Source organism: Penicillium canescens (genome assembly GCF_028828765.1).
Source record: "Penicillium canescens strain IBT 15451 chromosome Unknown utg000010l_segment0_segment0, whole genome shotgun sequence".
Taxonomy (NCBI): domain Eukaryota; kingdom Fungi; phylum Ascomycota; class Eurotiomycetes; order Eurotiales; family Aspergillaceae; genus Penicillium; species Penicillium canescens.
The window spans coordinates 4,044,726-4,057,284 of NW_026703972.1; the positions used below are offsets into that span (position 1 = coordinate 4,044,726).

At 47.1% G+C, this 12,559-nt stretch overlaps 1 protein-coding gene across 1 annotated transcript; it reads right to left on the minus strand.

Moving 5' to 3' along the window:
* Nucleotides 1-598: 598 nt before the first annotated feature.
* On the minus strand, nucleotides 599-2,053 carry N7446_012637 (uncharacterized protein; the record flags this gene model as incomplete). Its single annotated transcript, XM_058521379.1, has 3 exons — nucleotides 599-1,109; nucleotides 1,186-1,642; nucleotides 1,834-2,053. 3 exons carry the CDS (start codon nucleotides 2,051-2,053, stop codon nucleotides 599-601), a joined length of 1,188 nt encoding a protein of 395 aa, XP_058366745.1.
* Nucleotides 2,054-12,559: the final 10,506 nt, after the last annotated feature.

Here is a 12,559-nt window from a genome sequence, read left to right on the forward strand (position 1 = left end):
TGAGACCGAGCAGACGGTACGGAGAAAGAGGCTGCGTGCACTTACACAAGGGGTCCCTGGATCGTCCATCAATATGGTGCAGAGGGATTCCAAGAAAGGCAACTCCTGCAAGAAGCGCGCCCACGTGGTCGCACATTGATGGAAGAAACAGCGATCCGTGCAGCCGTCCAGGGACCATTCCTCAAAGGCTGAATAGAGTGCTTCTAGGTCACCAAAGATAATTCGCAAAGTATACGAACAAGTCAGATGGAACTTTAGCAGGGTCCGCCACCTTCCAATAGACCAAGGATTAATATCGTGAGAGTGGGATTGAAGTCCCTTCATACCCACGCACCGGCACCCCGCTGGACTCGGCCACCACCAGCTACATCTGCTGGGATCGGGACTGCATCAACAGCCTACAAAACCCGGCCAATGTGATCGAGCTGTCACTAACCGCTACTTGGTAGTAGCACGTCTATAGGACTCCCTTGTGCAACGCCAAGAACAGACAATAGAGAAAGTAAGTCAGCCGCAATCTATCAGCAAGCTCCGCTGGCCTGACTGCAGTCAGCCCAATTGGTACAACCAGCCCATCTAGGAGAAGGGCTGTCAAGCGCTAGGCAAAGTCATGTCTTTCGTCGGTGTTACCAATTCCTCCTAATGCCTCGTGATCGCACTGCTCGCCGAAGAACGCGCTCCTGGTGTACTCCGCGATGAAGTGTCTGCTGGCCTGATTCCACTCCTGCCGATTCTGATACCACTCCCCCAGCGTCAGTTCCTCCTGACTTGCATTTGTAGTTGCCTGCCAGATATCCACATGTCGTGTGATTCCGCGGCTATTTTTGTCACTGTTCTTGATACGCTGGAGTTCTGCCGGTTGAGAAAGACTGCTGCTAACCTCCAGGCCACTGTTGCTATTCGCACTCCACAGCTGCGCAGCTTGTCTCACTTTTCTGCAGACTCGCCGGTAAAGATGTCGCGTGGTGGGCAGTATGCTAGCAATCATGTAGATGGAGGGTTCAACGAGGGCATAGATCATGGGACCCCCTGAGGCGTGCCATGTTGGGTCCGAGAAGAGCGGGACGGTGAAAAACACAGAGAAGCGAAGCGCGCATGTTATTATGCCCCTAAGTCGTATCAATATTTTATGTTCTTCATCTAGGCGAGACGCAGGAGTAAGCGGAAACGAGGCGTGTAACTTACAGCGAAGCAGCCAGAAAAGTAAGTATAAGGCCGATTTTTTCTGAAGTGTGCATTTGCAATTGGAGAAGAATCGGCCACGGGAGCACCAGCATCACCACATCCGTAACCAGACTCGGAATGCTATAGCTCTTATAAAAAAGCATAACGTCTCCACAAGTTCCGTCGTTGACATCAATCGCCTGGGTCCAGAAGTACCTGAAAGGTCGGCAAATCGAAAAAGCTAGGATAAGGGAAACCAAGCCTTGAAGGATGATAATCACGCCAATGCCAGCGATCATGCGACGATAACGTGAGATTTCGAAGACTTGATAGTAGAGGAATAGAGCGGCAAGCTTGGCAAACATGACGGCGGGTGTGTAGGTGAACTCGAGAACTTTGGATAGTTGCAGCCAGGTCTGAAAGGTGGTCACAGGGACGGCATTGACGTGGTACCCTACGCCGCCTATTTTAACCATTACTATCGAGAGTTAGTGTCCATCATTCACTCATCGAGTTTCCCCATCTTGAGTTAAGCCATCGCAGCGTCATGTTTGGCTTTTTTCTGCTCAAGCAGTGGAAAATGCTCAATGTTTCCACCTCATTCGTATTCTCAAATTGTCCTTCTAAAGCCAATAGCCCATGCGAGAAGACAAGAGAGGAAAGACTAACAGATTCCCGTCGCCGCGCTCCCAATACAAAACACATAGCACAGCGTATTACACATCACCATGGGCACTCCCACGGCCTTGGGATTGAAATACCTGCTCACGTAGAACACCAGCATGAAAAACGTATCAATCACAATGAACGCGATGCTGACCCGCTGGTCCAGACCCGGATCATTCGTCCCGGCTAGTAACTCTGACGACCGCACGCGCAAACCTGCCATGATGGATAGAACAGGCATTTAGCAGACGGTACATGCAAGGTTATGCACAGCGGATGTTGTGCTGGTGGGTGTGGCGTGGAAGGAGGGGGTTTTGCGGACGCACGTGTTTTACGTCTGGGATGCGCAAGTCATTGAAAAATGAACTCATGGATATATATCTCGAGAGGCGGTGACACACAAAGATGTCCCACAAGTTCCGGCAGAAACTCCAATTCGGCTAGAGCGATAAAGAAAATCGGTAGCTGCAGTTCAAGTGTGCGCCCCAATTGAGTATGTGACTGATCATCACGGTCAATATCACGAAAACCCTTTCCAGCCAGTCTAGACTCTCACAATGGCATGCTCTCCCGGCACAGCCGGAACAAAGGGTCCTTTCCATGTAACGTTAAGTCATACTAAGGTTTACATGACCGGGATCGTCGATCAATCGCTGAACCCTAAAAATAAAGTTTCTATGAACCGTGGAAACGGTTGCCCGGTGAGAGAATGCGGCTGATCCCATGGAAAGCTTATCCAAAAAGCATCTGCTCCACTTGCTTTCTAGGTTGCTCGTGATTAAGCTCTACAGCTCAAAAAAAAAGAAGAATTGGGGCAGAATCAATGAAGCCCCAGTCCGTTTATATACAGGATATTGGAAGAAAACAATACTTTATTACGAAGAATCTCTAGATTCAGCGTCATGATCCAGATGCGCAAGGTGCTGGAAATAAAGTTCAGGGGCCGCAGGTAGGCCGGCCCACAAGGTTCAGTCATGTCCGGGACCCAATCGGTTTCTCGGGTTCTAATGCAAAAGCCGGAAGACTTTATTTACGCACGCCCATATGTTCTATCGAAAGTTGGCATAGCTTTTACAAGCTATCTGCTAGACTTATCAGACTAGTGATCGAATTGGTAGATGGAGATGATGTGTCGAGCTCAAAGAGAGTATAATCATCAGGGGGAAGGCGGGTGCAGGACAAGATACATAGCGTCTAGAACGTTCTACACAGCAGATAGACAGAGCAACTTGCCACTTGACAGGAGAATTATTCTCCTGTGACAGGAACCAGGAAAGCATAACCACGGATCGGGATTTAGCCTACCATTCTGTTGCCAGAATTCCGCGTGATATTCCAAATACCTCACCTGCCTGGACCGTACCTCGGCCGTACCTCCTAAGCAACAGAGTCCTTTTCGATCGGACACTGACGGCCGTCAAGTTTGGGCTTGTGGATCGGTCTGGACCTTTGCAAATCCTTCACTTCTTCTCCGGGCCATAAATAGAACCTCCTTGATCTAGTGTCCCATGGGTCGTCGCTGGGATCTGCATCGCAGAACCGTACCTGCGTCTGTCTAAATTCGCGCATTGTGTTTGATTGGTCTGTCGGGCGCTATTTGTATCCAGAGTCTCATCAATGTGATAGTAGCGTTGCAATCTTGCGAGGGGGTGGCGATCACGCGAACCTAGCTCGTGGGCCTGGTTGCACATTTTACATGGTTGTCCTAGGCCCGGTTTCCTATGAAGGCTTTCCACCAATAAGCTCTGGGCTTTTGGTTATGCCCTCCCGAAGAAGGACAATCCTCATCCTGAGCTTGAGAGTATGTCAATATCTGTGCGGCCAGGGAGTAGAGATTCTAGTAAAAGCAATATTAGCTGGCTACGAGTAGACAGGGAAGAAACAACATTCAGCGGCGCGGGGCCAAGGATGAGCAGAATTGATTCGAGCGAGACCAAAGGATCCTCCGGCCAACCGCAGGTACAGTCCAGCGTTTCTGTCAACCAGAAATTTTCCAACCTATTATTTTGGCATCTGTTGAAGCACATCAACCCTCATGAAAGAGACGGTGACCGTGGCTAAACGGGCAGATGTAGAGTGCCACCGCTTGAGCGATTTAATTGCAAACTCAACAATATGTAGGAATCACATTTTTGCGGCGTTGCTTTCTTTCAACAGTTGATGAAAGCGGTTCACCATACTCAACGCAAGATTTGAGAGAAATGGTCCCAGGTCGAAACATGAATCTGCGGGCCACAAGGTGTCCAGACACCGTTTCAACGTCGTTCGACTTGCTTCAACGCCAACCAAAGGGCAGTGATCTCTCTACCCTCGGCGCTGGTTCCATGGTAGAGACTTGACCGAAAAGTTATAAAAGGGGCCGGATTCCCAGCCCAAAAAACTCAGGACTTCGGTCCTCACACTTTGATCCTCACACTTTGATGCATCGTAGTGTCCCTCTCTTGCCTGCGGGCTCGAGAGTTTCCGTGACCACGGCTGTCGCTGCCACGAGCCCAGCGATGTAAGACTGTGCTCCCTCGCTGCCATGAGCCCCGCGAGCGTAAAAAGGTGCTTCGCAGGATAGGTCTGCGTCAACAACAATCCTCGCAGGGGGTGCTGCGAAAACAAGACTACCTCGCAGGGGGGCGCTGTGATGACAAGTGAGACCCGCAGGAGACCGCTGCGTTAACAAGTTATCTGCAGGAGACCGCTGCATTACCAAGTTCTCTGCAGGAGACCGCTGCATTACCAAGTTCTCCGCAGCCTAGGTCCTGCGTCAACAAAGCGCCTCGCAGGGACATCTGCGACACCAAGAGTCTCCGCAGGATGGGCTCTGCGTGACCAAGTGTGCTTCGCAGGATGGGCTCTGCGTCAACAAGTGTGCCTCGCAGGATGGGCTCTGCGTGATCAAGCGTGCTTCGCAGGATGGGCTCTGCGCCAACAAGTGTGCTTCGCAGGATGGGCTCTGCGTCAACAAGTGTGCCTCGCAGGATGGGCTCTGCGAAACCAAGTACTCCAGACCATCCGTGACCACGGCTGTCGCTGCCACGAGCCCAGCGATGTAAGATTTGCGCTCCCTCACAGCCAATGAGCCCTGTGTATGTAAAAATGTGCTCCCTCGCTGCCCTGAGCCCCGCGAGTGTAAGAGTGTGCTCCCTCGCTGCCCTGAGCCCCGCGAGTGTAAAAATGTGCTTCGCAGGACGAGCTCTGCGTCAACAAACGTGCTTTGCAGGGGATTGCTGCGTTAACAAGCCCTCTAGCAATGTGCAGGCACCTCTTCGTGGTGTTAGAGACCAGTATTCGATATTCAACAGTATTCGAAGAAGCAAAGACCTGCCCAACCTCCTCATAGTCTGTTTCTTTTTCCGAAGGATCATCATTGGATAGATAGAATGAGCCCTAGATAGATCGTCCCAAATTCAATGGCCAAAATTATACGATAACAACAAAAGTGTCATTTTTATCAAAGGGGAGATTCCCAAATGTTCTGCACTGATGGTTTGCGGTCCGATAGTCCTTTCGCGTAGTGAAATTGACACCCTTCATTCAGGCGTAGGGCAAACATGCTGGTGAGAATTGGTGAGAGTGTTGATGTGTTGTGTTTTGATGTGGTGATGCGCGTTGATGTATTGATGTATTGATGTGTTGATGTGTTGATGTGTTGATATGTTGATGCGTTGTTGTGTTGATGCGTTGATGCGTTGATGCGTTGATGTGTTGATGTTGTTGTTGTTGATGTTTGATGTTGATGTTTGATGTTGATGTTGATGTTGATGTTGATGTTTGATGTTGATGTTTGATGTTTGATGTTGATGTTGATGTTGATGTTGATGTTGATGTTGATGTTTGATGTTGGTGTTGGTGTGTTGTTGCTCAGTGTTGATGTCGATGTGGTGAAATGTGTGTACCGAAACATCACTGTTGTGAACGGTCGGGCGGTGAAGGGAGGGGTGGTCAACGTCTCATGGAGGCAGCGCGGTTTCTTGCCATGTCACCCACATCATAGAAATTTCAATTCCTTTTTTTTTTTATTCTGCAAAGCAATTTTGATCCCTGTTGGTCACGTCTTGACTACGGCCTCCAACTCAATTGAGATGATCCAATTCAAGAATTGTGCAACTCTGATCACGCAATATACTGTACACTCAAGATCAGAAATACGAAGTGTAGACCCATGCGATGTGTCTAGAAAATCTGATCATGGGTTCAAATCAAGATGCTTATGTGATAGGCTCAGTTTCTTGCGTCGCCAAAGAAATTGCTTGAGATGACTATTGCTAGTCACTCGAACCTATTCTACACTAGAATGCCTACATCATAGAGCGATTGCGAGAGTGAGAGTTTCTTTCTCTCGAGGTTAACATGTCATTGGTAGCTTTGGCTCTGGAATATCTGATCCGCTCCTTCTACATGTAGGAGCCGTCGCAACTCTGTGAATAATATCCCGCCAGTAAATTGAACCAGTCTTTCGTAGAAGTCCACTACAGCGATGAAGAAACGGTCGTTACCTTCTGTGAGGCTTATTCCCCACTACATGCGATAAATCACGCGCCGCTGCTGATATAGCATAATTAAATTCCGATCGGGGTCCAACGAGCTATCTGGAATCAGAACCGGTAAAGACACTCTCCACGATCACCGCTCAGGACCTGGTGATATCTGTACAGGAGTGTTCTAACCCACGTGTGACCCTAGCAGGCATCCGCTCCAACTGCTCCCCAAGCAAATGTAACATGAGCGCTTATTGGGCTAGACAATTCAGTATAGGCTGTACAGGATATTCAGAGGTCCTAGAAGCCGAGGGCTCTTGTGATTCTGTTACAGACATCAAACCCACCTTCACGGTGAATTGCTCGAACAGTGATATGCCAGATATCGTCTTGGGCGCGGAGAAATACATTATAGATGGTCAAAGAACAGTGAGCTCAGAGACGTAGAGGAATCGGTGATTTGCTGGCAAGACCTGCTTGCGCCTCCAATTGCGATATGTTAGACGACGGTCTCAATGGACGAAGGATACTGGATAACTTGACTGACCTCCAGCTGCTCTGACATTCAAGGTGTATGGGCTTTGCACGTAGTGCTCGGGCTTGGATAGAAAAACACAGGCTTAGGAATCAAATCGCCAAGCTTCTGTCTAACAGGGAAAAGCAAACAATCCTGATAGCATGCAGCTCCGTGTATGTCCGAGTGGATCCCGCTCGCCCGTACATGTCCAAAAGCTCAGCAACCCGGAGAGGAAGAGGAATCAAGATGACTCTATCAGACGTAGTTCTTGGGTCATGGGTCCTCTCAATCGTTTGGCCATCCGCGTCTTGTCCATCGATTCGAAGCTGACATGGCTATTGTTAGTTGATTTGGCTAGAAATGACGGGATTTTTGCCTCACCTTCTCCATGCAAGCAGTCTCGACTAACAACCTCGCCAGTACGAAAATATGGCTCTAGCTAGACAAAGCATTGGCTGCGTTGGCTTCTCCCGGTTTCTTAGGGGTTTTAGGCTCAAAAGACGCTAGACGCCATCCAAGAACAACGATGGCCACCCACTGGACGCCGGGGATCCAAGCCGCAAGTAGGCTATCCCATGTAGGTGTTCGAATGCCGAGAGACAGACACTGCTATGCGCTCTGTGGGGTCTTGCATCAGGTGAGTATACCAACGCGTGATCTGATGAACCAAATCGACTAGAACGTCGAGGGAGAGACTCGTCGATGCCACCGGTAGTCATGAGGAAGAAACAGAGCATGCGATGGTGTTGGTGCAAGGTTGAGCAGACAAGACAGTTGATCGCTTCGAATTCGAGTGTGGGAATATGAGGGAGCCTCCTGTTGCGAGACCCGAGTTAGCAATTGTTCATCCAGTTGGACGTGTCGTGCTTTACGTTGTTCATGAAGAATTTCCCCGAGTGTACGGTTGAGACAGATGGCCAATTAGGATCGTCATCATACCAGCTTACCAACTAGATCACTGCCAATTCTGTTCTGCAATGCAGTCACCAACACGCCATGTTGTATCCATGTTCGTCGCACTCTCCGGCTGTCGCTTCGAGAAGTCGCGCTGGATGAACCGACAAAGGTCACAACGCGGCAAAGGCGCATGACGAACCCACGCGCGACAAGAAATTGTACAGTCGTAAAGGGAGACCGCTTCCCATAGGCGGCGAGAGGCTGAGGCACTCAAGTCGTGTGAAAAGGCGGTGAGAAGGGGGAAGACGCGATGGCGCGTCGGCTCCTTGGTCTTATCTGAAGTCGGCGGGAATAGTTAACTCGCCACGAGACCTTGCGCGGTTGGCGATGGGCTGCTCCTGCAACGGCATGAAGATGTCAGTAGTGTTCGTGTCTGGGGCACAGACTTGGCACAAATCATCGGACCTGACGCATCAAGAGCCGCGATATCCACTCACCTTACCATAGAGAACAAGGTTCTCGAGCTTATGCGTCCTGTTCTTGGGCCGCGGCCTTGGCTTGTAGTATTTCACATAGGACATGCTGCATGGTTTGATGTCGCAGGGCTAGAAGGTGTGTAAGCCATGACCTTGCCCGGAGCACTGACGGCGCCGCTGGTTCGGACTCACATTAGGGCGCTGTCAACGGTCTCCTGTCCATCATTAGCTTGTCGACCGGCGAGACATGTAGAACTCACATGTTCTGAAAGAAGACACGGAAAAGGGCTCCGTGGCTTTGCGCGTGCATTGGACGGAATGCATAGATCCTTGTTTCGCATCCTGTCTGAAGTAAGTCTAGTTTCGGACAGGGGCGCGCTGAAATTTACATACCTGTATGGAAGTCTTTATTTTGCATCGATATATTCAGGGACGGGACAGTGGTCGGTTGCTATGGTGGACAGATGTTCGCATAGATACTTTGACCAGCTAACCCCGATCTGCTTCTCGACCGGCTGGCATGGGTGGCATAGTGGACCTGGTGGGAATCTCATTCTCACAAGCACTTTCTAGCTTGTCAGTCCACAACGTAATTACAGTATAGATGTCAGTACATTGGAAATCCAGTAGGTGAAAGGGAAGAACTTATCAGGTGCCTCAAACCGAGGGCCTGCTCGACTTTGCGCAGCAAGTGGCAGTGTTGTAGAACAAATTGCTGGGGGAGAGGGCGAATTTATAGGTTTCTCGGCTCCCGTCGCGTACGTGCTCTATTATAGAGCAAACATTCAAGGACACGACGCTATCCTAAGTGAGGTCTGTTGCAATTCTTGCCTTCGTTCTACCGCAACTATTCGCAGCGAAACTTTTGGTGTCATGTTAGATGCCCACCGAGAAAAAATGCTAGGGTCATGTTGAGAATGAGTCAAAGTGAGTCGGTTAAGAAACGTTGGCTCACCGTTGAATCTACGGTCTTAATATTGAGGCAATGGAAGCTGTTCTTTGATTTTACCAACGGCACTCACATTTTCATCTAAGGAACATGGAAATCTTCTGGCCTCGCTTGAGTGTTGGTTGTCTGAGCTGTGTGTGGTTCTGTCCGTCTAGGCTGCAGAAAGCGTCAGACGGGCACCTAGCTGACCGGGACCAGCTAAAAGTTGAGCGGGACCAGCTAAATTATGACTAATACCGGGTCCCGATCAGGTGCCAGAGCTGATCGGGACCTGAAATCCTGCCTTATATAATCAATTTTTAGCGTGTAAAATTTTTATTCGCCCCTATTTCAATGCTTTTACAAAGCCTTTACAAGCATTCTTTACGCTACATACTTCATCCGGGTCCCACTTTATCATGGCGAATTCCTTCCTCCAATCGCCTTCCCTACCACCTCAACCCTGTCCTGATATTGAAAGGGATATAGGGGGTATGGCTCATGCTGCATTAGAACTTAATCGTATCCTTTACGATATTCCAACTGTAGGCTATACCTTAGCGATATGTTACGTATATGCTAATTCTATCCTTTATTCTAGGCTCCGAGATTAGACTCTGATATCTCTCTATATGAGGACTGTCTCGATGACTATCAGTCATCCGAGGCTAGTTCTTGTCATGATAATGAGGATCATGATAGTTCTTTAGGTTCTATATCTGTGTTAGGCCTAAGCCAAACAGACGTATCTTCTGATGGAACTATAATTAGTACTAATTATAGAGATACTGTGACTGCTTATGAAGTTCAGGAGCATCTTCTACTCCCTGAATATCCTGACACAGATGACAATGGTGTCCTACATATCGTTCATGCCTCTAACAATCCTCTTCAAGATATGCCTAGCAACTTTTCTGGCATTAATGAGATATTTACGCAACTTATGTCCGCTGTAAGATTTTGATATGTTTAACTTATGAGATTATTATTAATGAATATAGGTTCAATTCTCTACTAAACATCTCAAATCTGCGAAGCAAATCAGCCTAAAACTTCTCCAAAAAGACCCAAATGACAAAGAATCAAAGTCATGGCATCGATCTTTCCAGTGTACCGGGATCCAGCACTGTCATCAAGTTCATAGTAGCCTTGTGAGATCATCACGAAGGTATAATCGGGTTAAACCAGAGCTATTTCTTGAACTACAGTCACAGGCTGCTAAGCCTGTACATGGGACTATCAGCAAGATTATTGAGCAACGAACAAGAGAGTAGGTCAATTGTTTCTTAAGCTTAACATACGTTTAATTAATATCTTATATAGGCTCTACTTTGGATTTCTCCACACCTGGAATATTGATGGGCCATGTCGCTAAGGTCTAGATGTCCTAACATGCAGAGGACAAAAGCCAAGAGTGTGGCAGCGGAACGGAGTAAGTCTATATGATATCTATACGTGAAACGTATACTAACTATAGTTAGATCACCTTTATTGGTTGTCCTAATGCCTCACCTGAACAGACTTGGCACTATGCCCAAGCTGTATCTACAAGTTCTGCAAGGGTCGATGTTGCATTTTTGAAACTTCTTTGTGAAAAGGATGGAATGCAAGCTATAGGTTACCATACCGGGGATTGCCACTTTGTCAACCATCGTTCGGCTAAACGTCAACACTGTGGTACGTTTAAATTTATGATATGCTGAACTTATGTCCAAAAAATGCTAAATATATACTAGATTCAGTACATACTGATGGTATTGGTAAAATGACCAAGACCGAGTGTTCTGTTAAGATGGATGTTTATATTCCTTGCTCATGGAATCGATTTCCATTCTTTATGATAGTATGCCGAGGGTCTCGTTCGCATTTCCCACCACCACCAACAAAGCTACCATATGAAATTGGCCGCGAGATTGTACAGGCAATTAACGCACAAGATATGCTAGGATTGACTGCACGTATGTTATTATTTTCTAATTAAGAATTCCTTTTTTATTGACCCACCCTAGGTAAATTGATGCTTTCACCTACATTTGCAAGAATCCTAAGCCAACATGGAGATTCCGCGCTTCGCTATATCCATAAAAGCTTGCATATTGAGGATAAAGTAACTGCTTTGATACATAAACAAAGACTGCTATATTACCCACAAGGTACAAGTCTTGCTGGCGTATGGCGTGAATACCAGTTCGATCTAACCAAAAACAATGACGAGCAATGGATTCGTGAGGTCTTTTTCTTTGACGAACAAAGAGAGCATTATCTTATTATATGTTGCACTTACGAGCAAGCTAAGCTTTTTCAAAACGTACAACATCTTGAAATGGATCTTGCTTTCAAAATGGTTCAAGGACAGGCCAAAGTGTTTTCAATTTCTTCGTGGAACGAACAGGCAAGATGTATGAATCTACCTTATTTTTTATATAAGTCAAACTTATGCTAATAATAGAAGGTCTTAACACATACGTCTATGCTTTTATGAACCTTGAAACCCGTGAGGCGTATCGGGTTCTTTTTCAAAAGATCTTTAAGATACTTGGCGATGTTGGACGAAGACCTATTCGATGGGCGTACCAGCAAGGTGGTGACGATCATAGTGATGGTATCCGTACTGTTACAGTGGATATGTGTAAAAAGCAGGCACCCGGTATGTTTTTGATATACTAAACATATGTAAAAATTATTCTAACTAGATCCTTTATTTATAGGGCTTGGAGACTATCTTGCTGAACTAGATCCTCGCTGGATATGGTCAGAGCATTTGCAACATGTTCTAATCCTTTGCCAAACACATGTTAAACGGGCATTTCGCAAAAGATTTCCTGATCATGAAGCTACTGCGGCAATTGATCTAATCTGGACTGCAAATTCCAAGGCAGAAGTTATCCAAATCATGGATGATGTCGCGGAAAAATGGCCAGAGACCCAGAAGTGGTTTGCAAATAAGAAGGTTGACTGGATTCTTGCTGGAATCACCTCTGAGGCTTCAAAAATCCCTATTAGATGGTGGACAAATGCTCCACATCATACTGGGATTAGCGAAAGCAGTCATTTTCATGATAATGAGGCAGTTGGCCGGAAGCAAGCTCTATTAACTGCAATTCTTCGGTAAGTTTTTTATATTAGTATGTTTCTATTACTAACATATATTATCTAGATGTAAAAGACATACTCGGGAGATGGAGAAGAAAAACAAACTTGCAATTGAGGAGGGTATCTACCCTACTTGGCGTTCTTTGAATCCTATTCATCGCATTGCAAAGCAATATCGAAAAAAGGGTTAGTATTTCTTTGTTACATATGTCTAACTTATGCTTATTTTATTCTAGACAAACGAAACCGTCACTCTGCAAATCGTCGAACTCGGAGACCATATCTTCCTTGGAATCCAGCCAATCCCTATGATACATTTGATCCAGCAATGCAGCCACCCGAGCCTATG